This window comes from Amaranthus tricolor, chromosome 2 (assembly GCF_026212465.1).
Source record: "Amaranthus tricolor cultivar Red isolate AtriRed21 chromosome 2, ASM2621246v1, whole genome shotgun sequence".
Lineage (NCBI taxonomy): Eukaryota > Viridiplantae > Streptophyta > Magnoliopsida > Caryophyllales > Amaranthaceae > Amaranthus > Amaranthus tricolor.
Window position 1 is genome coordinate 34135911 of NC_080048.1, and position 9239 is coordinate 34145149.

A 9239-nucleotide genomic window follows, 5' to 3' on the forward strand; every position below is an offset into this window, starting at 1 on the left:
ATGCTTATCAGGAATCACACAATAGTTTCCTAATTTTCCTTCAATTGAAGACACTTTCATGGGTAATCACCCATTACTTTAGATAACCGCTGCCACTACGTCACTTCCTGGACCACATTCTCCATAAAGTAGCACTACAGAAATAACTGACTAGAAGTTGATTCAATTTTAAGCTGTAAAACTATAAAAATTAGATAAACTGAACAAGCCCTAAGTCAATACTAAACTTACTCTAACTTGAGATTGTTTCTCAATAACCAATATTCCTTCTGTTCCTTTAAATTTCTACCTTAAAATTCAAATATATAGGAGTTTTTAAAGTCAAGTGAAGTGATAATTCAAAGGAATATAGAGTTATACTCTCTTCGTTCTTTTTTAATCTTCCACATTACTATAACGGGTAGTTTCAAAAGTTCTTCCACTTTAGAATACTTTCTATTTTTAGAAAGTTTTTATCCCACTTTTACCTCTTAAAACCCCCTTTTTCTTTTAATGTACCCCTTTTCTTTTATTTATAATTATTTTCTCTCTCATACTTTCAATACAATCATTACTTCACACTACTATTTAATTAAAATAATACCTACTACAACCTCATACTTCCAATACAATCATTACTTCACACTACTATTTAATTCAAATAATACCCACTACAACCCAAAGATTCTATGTTTTTTAATATGCGTGAAAAACACAAAGTGAAATATAAAAAAGAACGAAAAGAGTAATAATTTTGTTTTGAAATGAAATAATAAATTAATAATGCAGTTATGGGCAAATAAGAAAGAAAACGGCCAACTAAACCCTATAAAGCTCTAATCAATAAAAAAATAACTGAAAAGGGAAAGGACGATTCAAATTCAAAAAGTTGAGAAGTGCGCTCAAAACGACAGAGTACAGACCAGTCTCTGGAGTTTTTCTCACAAATTGAGCACACTCTCAACAATCACAGTGAAGAACCCTAACCATAATCAAACGAGTAATCTATCCTCTTTTCTACAAAAATGGTGACTTCTACAATCAGTTATGAAGAACAGAGAAAGCAGAGATTAGAAGAAAACAAGAAAAGAATGGAACAACTCAATCTCCATAAGCTTTCTCAAGCTCTCAAACCTACTCCCAAAATTAATGTTAATCCTTCTCCTGTAAGTTTCATCTTTCTAACAATCAACTTTCCAATTTTTTAGTACTTTTTTGGTTAAATTCTAATCAATAAATTCATGATTAGGTAAAGAAGCTTAAATCTAGAGCGGTTGGTTTTTCTGTTTCCACTCCTACTCGACGATCGTCAAGAACCGCTGACAAACCTCCTCCCAACTACAAAGAGGTCTTTTAAAATCTTTGTAATGTGTTTGGTACAATCTTTTATATCTATAACCGTTACTAAACAGTCCTTTCTCTTTGATTTTTTTTTTTTTTTTGATTTTTCTTTTTACAGTATGGACTGGAACCTCTATTGGCTGGTAGAAGGTGAGATTTTGACCAATTTTGTTTGTGAATTTCCAATTTTCCGGCTTTCTGGTATTTTTTAGTTTTGTGTTTAATTTCGAATATTAATGCTTTCTAGGTTTTACAAAAGGAGAGATTTGTTGAATAGAGTGTATGCAAATGATGAGGATAGAGTAAATGCTATTGAAAGGGCTGAAAAACTTGAATCACATTTGGGTTCTGAATTTCCCACTTTCATTAAACCTATGCTTCAATCACATGTTACTGGAGGTTTTTGGTTGGTAAGCTCTTCAACCTTTTCAAGTGCTAGTTTTGAATGTAGCAAATTTATTTAGTTGTTTAATATGTGTGTTAGAATAAGAAATTTCAGTATAATTAACATATAGTAATTGATTTGTACTACAGAGTTTTCCTAATTCATTTTGCAAGGCCCACCTTCCAACAACTGATGAAGAGTTAATTCTGATTGATGAAGATGGAGATCAATGGAAGGCTAAGTATCTTGCTAGGAAGAATGGTCTTAGTGGTGGGTGGAGAGGATTTTCCCTTGACCATGAGTTAGTTGATGGGGACGCCCTTATTTTCCAGCTCATTAAAGAAGATACCTTAAAGGTAAACTCAGTATTTAACGGGACTTTGGATTATTGATATTAAAAGTATCTTTGGATAATAATTTTGGAGAGAAAAAAAAAAAGAAGAGAAAGGGAAAGAAAGAGAAGAGAAATGAAAGGGAAAAAAATTCTTATTTATTTAGGACGAAAGAGAAGAGAAAGAAAAGAAGATAGGAGTTTTTCCTTCAAATCTTTTCAACTTTGAAAAGATTAATACCTTCAAAAAACATCTATTTAATCTCTTCAAATCTCTTCCCTCCAAATTCATTCCTTATTTTGTTATCCAAATAAGAGATCTCTCATCCCTTCAAATTTACCTCTTTCCTTTCCTTTCACTTCCATCCAAACACACTCTAAGTGTGATAATAAGCGGTGATAATAAAAAGATTTTTAATTTTAGTTTTTACAAAATGTTGCATGTCAACTTCCTAGCAGTGGATCTTTCACCATAATTTTAAACATTTAGTACCTCTCACTATAATAAATGGTGGTGGACGTGTACGGATTTTGTGAAAAAAAAAATATTTAATTACTAAACTTTCATTATAATTTTCCACCATTTGATATTGTTGTGAATATAGACGTATATATGTAAAAAGGATGGTAACAAGCACCCAAATCAAACAATACTAAACAAGACACAAGAAAAGTGATTTATGGTACCTTATGGTACCCTCCACAAATCAAATGACTTGTATGTCTTAATGATAGATAATATTTCAACAATTACATTATGCACACATTCACAAACACACCTTCATGTGTTTGGATGTAGTAATTTTTACTCCAATACAGTTTCCGTACGTACAAGCTTACTTCTCTCTCCATGGTTCAAGAAAACATAAACGTTTGCTTGCACTCATTTACATACTCTCTTTTGACCTTTAAACCCTCATTTATAGGCCCATGTGTTTATACGAGTCCAACTTAGGAATCCTCAAGGTATTCATGTATGAAAATGAAAATTCGAGGTTCTGACATGCTCAGCTAGATCAAGTGACCTACTTGGTCGATCGAGCAGAGTATGTTGCAGCTATTGTCTCCTGCTACATCATTTAGCTTGATTAAGTGACCTTTCCTTGCATATTTTCAATGCATTTTGCATCAAACTCTTGGCTTGCGTGAGCCTTTGATTGCTCGTCAAACCCTCATCAATTTTCTAATACTCCATCTTAAATGAGGGTTTGATTCTTGATTCAACAAATACTAATAACCAAATAGATCATAAACTCTTAAAATCTCATTGCAAAATGTTACACTGTATCAAATTACAAGTAGCAAAGTCATGTAAGCCTGAAATTAATTTTGAGATGTCACACTAGATCATATTTACACTAATACCATAGATTCAATTTAAGTTGTATATTTCGTGGATGATTTTCTTAGAATTTCGTTAATATATAATTAGAGAAATTGACGAAAGTATATACTTCCCTTTATTTCAATGCATGCAATATTTCTATACTTGTCTTATATTCTCTTCCAAATATAAGGAAAAATAGTCTCAATGCAGTTTTGTTAAATTTGTATTAATGTATACTTGAATAATATCAATGTTTTATAGTTTTAACTTGGATATATTTGGTTATTTACATATATTAAGAATAAAATGATATAGAATGTTTAAAGCTTTAAAACTTTGAGAAATTAATTAAATGTTTGTATGTATGTGCTCGCAAGCAAACCATTTACAACATATGTTTATATGTACTAGTTTGGTTTCCATTGTTGGGCCACAAGAGATTGAAAGAGATTGTGACCATTGTCCAATTGTTTTGATAAAATCCTCCTCGCATTTATTGACCGAACAAAGTGAAATATGTTTGACTCTAGGGCATTTTTGATCTGTTCCAAATTCAAAAAATAAATTAGCTTGAAAATTGTGATATATTGATCTTGAATGTTATAATTATTTGTATATTGTTATAAGTAATTTTCATCTCTTTTTAGGTCTACATTATTCGTGTAAATTCCTCTGATGAAGATGGAGAGCGTAAAGGTGACGAAAATTGAGCTTTTGTAAGTGGGGAAATAGAGACAGCAGAACAAAGGTAATTCTTTCATTACTGCACAAGTGCACATTAGTCATTAATTAGTGTCATATCTTTAATCTAAATAATGAATTAAGAGCCTTAATTTGTGTCATTTTGACAATTAAGCCATTCAATGTCTAGAAGCTTCTATACTTTAATCTAAATACTTCCTCCGTTTTGAAATACTTCTTATATTACAATTATGGTACTATTCATCATTCAAACTTATTTTATATATTGTGGCTAATGTGTAAGAATAAACATAGAGGGTGTTTGGCAAACGGATGATAGCTGGCAGCTGATAGCTGTTTATAGTGGCTAATTTGACCAGCTAATTTTATTAAATTGTTTGACCAGCTGATTTTGAATCCGCTGCTATGAACAGCTTGTTCAAAAACAACTTATTCAAAAACAACTTATTCATATCAATAAGCTGTTTTAACCAGCTAGTTTACCAAACACTAGCATTAGCTGGTATGACCACCAACCCTTTATTCACATCAAAATAAGCTAAAATTACTCAATAAGTTAATATGCCAAACACCCCCATAGTCAAGTAGAACTTGTTTGAATTGTTTTATTGCATACTTTTATAATATTAAGTTTTTATTAGATGTGTATAGTTTAAGATATGATATTTAAAATAACACATTGAATTACATAAAAAGTGCAATATAATAAATATATTAATAAGTAAACTTCAATAGTTGAATTACAATGATAATTGAGATTATTCTAGTCACATCATAAATATTCGCAAAACGAGTTTTAGCACAACGATATGTTGCTTTCGCAACATTGCGACCACATTTGTGCGGCAATATTGACGGCCTAGTAAAACTTTTTTACCCACCAATTCTAAGGATTTAAACATTTATTTTAAGACTTAAAATGTCAATTTTCTACACTTAAAATTTTTACTCTAAGTCCTAAACTTCTTTTTCAAATGGAACTTTATTTTTTTTAATTACCTACAATTTCCCTTTAAAACACTCGTTACAAGATTTAGAAATTTAATTTCAACTCTTAAAACCTGATCCAAGTACGTGTGGTGGTTGAAGCAATTATGCACGAAATGGATTTAGCACACAAACACAAGGGGATATTCCAAGATTGTTATAACAATGCCTTGCCAAGAGTTGGACTACCAAACCTCCTGTCAATGCAACACCGGTGCTTTCCTTTGATTAATCAAGGGAATACTCAATGTTCTTGGATAGGATGAAGTGCAATCTTGAAGACTGATCAAGGGGTTGCACAACAAAGAAGGGCAAACTGGCCCTAAGTAACCCAATTGCTAGGCAATTGCAAGGAAAAACACACTTAGTGAATTTTCTGAATTTTTATTAAAAATCAACTTATTTCTTTTACAATGATGGAACCATCTATATATAGACGTAAGGGAAGAGGGAAATACAATGAGAAGGCTAATGACACGTCTAACTAACAATAACGGTCATAAAGGATCACGTGCACAACATGTGCTTCATTAAAAACATAAAAACAAGCTAAGTATAATTCTGACAGAAGGCTGCTGAACAGGTGACCTTTCACCCATGTTTTTATGCACTTCCAAAGGTAGATGATGGCTACTAAGAGTCCTAGAAGCAAGCTCCTAGTGTAGAGATTCCATTTCTACCCTTGGTGGTCCCGTAGGTCAGACGATGTGCTCAAACCAAGTCTCACAAGGTGCCCTGGTCATAAGATCAGTTCTGCACTATTTTGCACCAGTGCTGACTGGGTGACCTTCATCCTTTCATCTTGAGGTCTTCTAATGATTGATAGGAGGAATCTTTGACCATGGTAGGAAGATCCAAGTGTGAAGATTCCAAATCTACCCTTAGAGTCCTCCAAGGAGTCAAGATACGTTCTAGACACAAAGCCCAAGGTCTGCTGGTCAACGGTTCATTCCCCTCTGTTCTAAGCAACCTGCTGACTGGTTGTCCTTCACAACTGATTTCAGCGAGTTTCCCATGATGTATAGCAATGTTCTTGAGCCAAGGTGTGATGTCCCATGTACCAAGATTCCAAATCCACCTTGCATGGCTAATGAATCTTTCCTGGTTGATCTGGAGGAGGGCTGCAAGGTCAGCTGTTTGCTAGCTTTGATCATAGGCTGTTGTACTGTTGCTTTGAGCTTCTGTTCTTCCTCTTTAGTTGCTGAATCTGTGTCATAGCTTGCATATGACTCATTGCTTTGTTCTTCATTCATGCTTCCTGTATGAATCCTCATTGAATCATCCCAATATGGTTCAAAACCCTTACTTCAAGTGCACATATTGACAATATGATATATTGATCCATAAGAGATTTACTGTAATGCCCAATTGCCAGCCTTACACCCAACATATGGACTCAATTGAATTTGAGATATTTACCCAAGTGCTCAAATTGACAATTTGACGTATATAATGTGATTTTAAACATTAAAGTCATTCTATAAGTAATTTGTTTGATTATTGGTATTAATAATGGGAAAAATATGTTGGTAGAGTTACATGGTTGGTGGTATACAGAGATCAATATTTCTTGTTTTCAATGTGTTTCTAAAGTTGCGTGTTCTCGTTGGCAGGCATAAATTAGAGTGCTGATGAAATGATGATGGATTGAGGCAGTGTCCAATTCCAAGGTTGCTTTGAAATCTATTATGCAACTAAAGTGTATCGATCTTTCCATTTTGGTTTTGCGAAGACTTGATTATGTAATACTTTCGATCTGAAATGCTCGTAATTGATTGTGACATAGATGAAAAAAATGTTATTATCAGTTGCTAGTATAATGAAATGAAGAAAGTAGTCGGCTCGATAAGATAGATAGATGCTTCGACATGTACAGATATCCTAATGGCAATTTGCAAGTAGATTACGTTATGGGTATGTTTTTTAAAGTAATTTTGTAAATTAAACTAGCTCAAATCGAGCTCAATCAAAGTCTGAAGACAGACAGGAAATGGAGCCAACATTTTCTTGGGAGATACTAGTTTCCCATCTAGCTACCATATGGGTTAAAGTATTATCACCCCTATGAACAAAGCTAGTTTTAAAGTCATCAAAGACATCTAAGCATGCAAATAAATTTTCATAAACTAGGTGAATATGAGCACAACCCTCCTCTCTGTTAGAAATGGAAGTGCTGACTTTGAGTGCATGTGCATCCCCTTCCAAGTGAACCTTAGATAAGCTTATTCTATTGGCGACCTCCATGGCGTAGCAGACAGCCATTGCTTCAGACACTTTCGCGTCCCAATTTGCATGAAAACCGAGTGCCTGTGAGAAAGACTCGACCTTGGTCATCACTAAGGACAATGCCCAGCCCCCTTCTGCAATAACCACCGACATGGGCATCGAAATTAATTTTTGTGCAACCATTATCTGGGGGCTGCCATGATTGGTAAGACAACACTTTAGGGATGGGAATGGTGAACACTTTCTGGGCACAAGCTCTGTAATCAGTCACCATCTTATTCATAGCTGTAGTCACCATCTCAGAACAGGAGCAACAAAACGACCATCTCGAAACAGCCACGGGTCCTTCCTAACCTAGATTGAGGGCCCATTCCTCACTCTCTATCCTAGCCCTTCAACTAGAATGTAAATGAGTTGTTAAAAGACGAAAAGAGTATAAGTCTGCGAATGAAATTAAAAATAAAAAGTGATATTATTACCAAAAAGGAAAAGGATAAAAAATTAATAGGATAAATTAAAATAAAAAGTGGTATAATATAAAATAGACGATGGAGTAATGTATATTTAGGGAAAATGACTATCCACTAGCATGTATTCATATAATCCTGAATTCTCGACTAGTTAATTAAGGCAGACATGTCAATATGTATCAGTGGAGTGTTTGGTTTATGGCTTTTTATTTAACTTTTTGATTGATTATTGACTTTTGCTTGTTGATTGCTCAGATAGTTAAAAAAATTTGGTAAATGGGTTTTGAGTCAGGTAAAAAGCCGGCTTTTAAGCCAAAATAAAAACTACTCCAATTAGTTTTTTTTGTTGGCTTTTGCCTTATTGACCCACTTTTTCTCTAATAAAATACCAACAATCAATACTAAATTTTCAAAATATCTTCATAAACAACTTGGTTTTTTAGTTAGCTTAAAAGCCAACAAAAACATCAACATTTTCAACTGGTTAAACAAACCAATTGAAAAAGACAACATCCAACAACTATTTGCAAAACACCCCCTATAATTAGAGTTTTAACACCGAACTTTACCAAAGATAACATGTGTTCAAAGCAAGAGAAGGACCTTATATTTCAATTCAGTAATATTGTCGCGTAACATGTAGAATTCTGTTTTAACCTGATATCTCAAGTCAACATGCATTTTTAATTAATTTACTTTTTTATTAATTGAATAGTATATAATACATCTACATTTATAATGATAATTAATATATATAAAGTTCATCTCTAATATTTTGCAAACCACCCATTAAAACTAGAATTAACCCTTTTAAAAGTTATGTATTTAGTTATATATTTTTCTTTTATTTTACGTAGAACCCAATAAAATATCATGATACACTAATCGTAACTTAGATAATATGAAAAGCATTATTAGGATATCTCTCTACTAACCTACTGTGACTCAAGAAAAATCTTAATTATGATCATTGATTAGCAAGGATAAAGCGGGATATTAAATACGGCCCAAATTTTTTAGAGTTCATAAAATTTATTATTATGTGCAAAGTGATATAAACTTAAATTAAATTTAGATATAATTTATATTTTTTCCTAAGTAATACTTCCTTTGTCTAATAAGTTTAGCTATATTTTTCATTTTGGATTGTCTCAGAATTTTAGTCAAACCTTTTCCGTAACTCTTTGGAGATATCGTCTTTCTGAGAGACGGCTCACAGGATACCCACAAAAATTGATTAGTCAAAAATGCTAATTAATTATCTTTTAAACATCACTATGGTGGGGTATTAGGGCATACCAAGTAGGTATACAGGGTATACCAAACGGATAATTGGAGTTGTGAAGTAGGTGTTGATGTGTATTAAGTATGGATTTGGGTATGTAAGGATGGTACTTGAGATATGTCACGTATTTGTTTGAGGTATGTTAAATAGGTGTTTTCAAGTATACCAAGTAAGTATTTGAGGTTTACTAGTATCAGACCATTAAA

The 9239-nt window shown here is 32.9% G+C and overlaps 1 protein-coding gene across 2 annotated transcripts; it reads left to right on the forward strand.

The window, feature by feature from the left end:
* Positions 1–846: 846 nt before the first annotated feature.
* LOC130806433 (B3 domain-containing protein At3g19184-like) lies at positions 847–6977 on the forward strand. 2 transcript variants are annotated; one of them, XM_057671505.1, is made up of 7 exons: positions 847–1145; positions 1229–1327; positions 1439–1470; positions 1568–1730; positions 1855–2061; positions 4011–4111; positions 6666–6977. In XM_057671505.1, exons 1-6 carry the CDS (start codon positions 1005–1007, stop codon positions 4071–4073), a joined length of 705 nt encoding a protein of 234 aa, XP_057527488.1. In that variant the 5' UTR covers positions 847–1004; the 3' UTR covers positions 4074–4111; positions 6666–6977. The 2 variants fall into 2 exon arrangements, with proteins under 2 accessions (XP_057527488.1, XP_057527489.1); XM_057671506.1 differs by lacking the exon at positions 6666–6977 and adding an exon at positions 5636–5762 and having other exon boundaries at positions 853–1145.
* The last annotated feature ends 2262 nt before the right edge of the window (positions 6978–9239 follow it).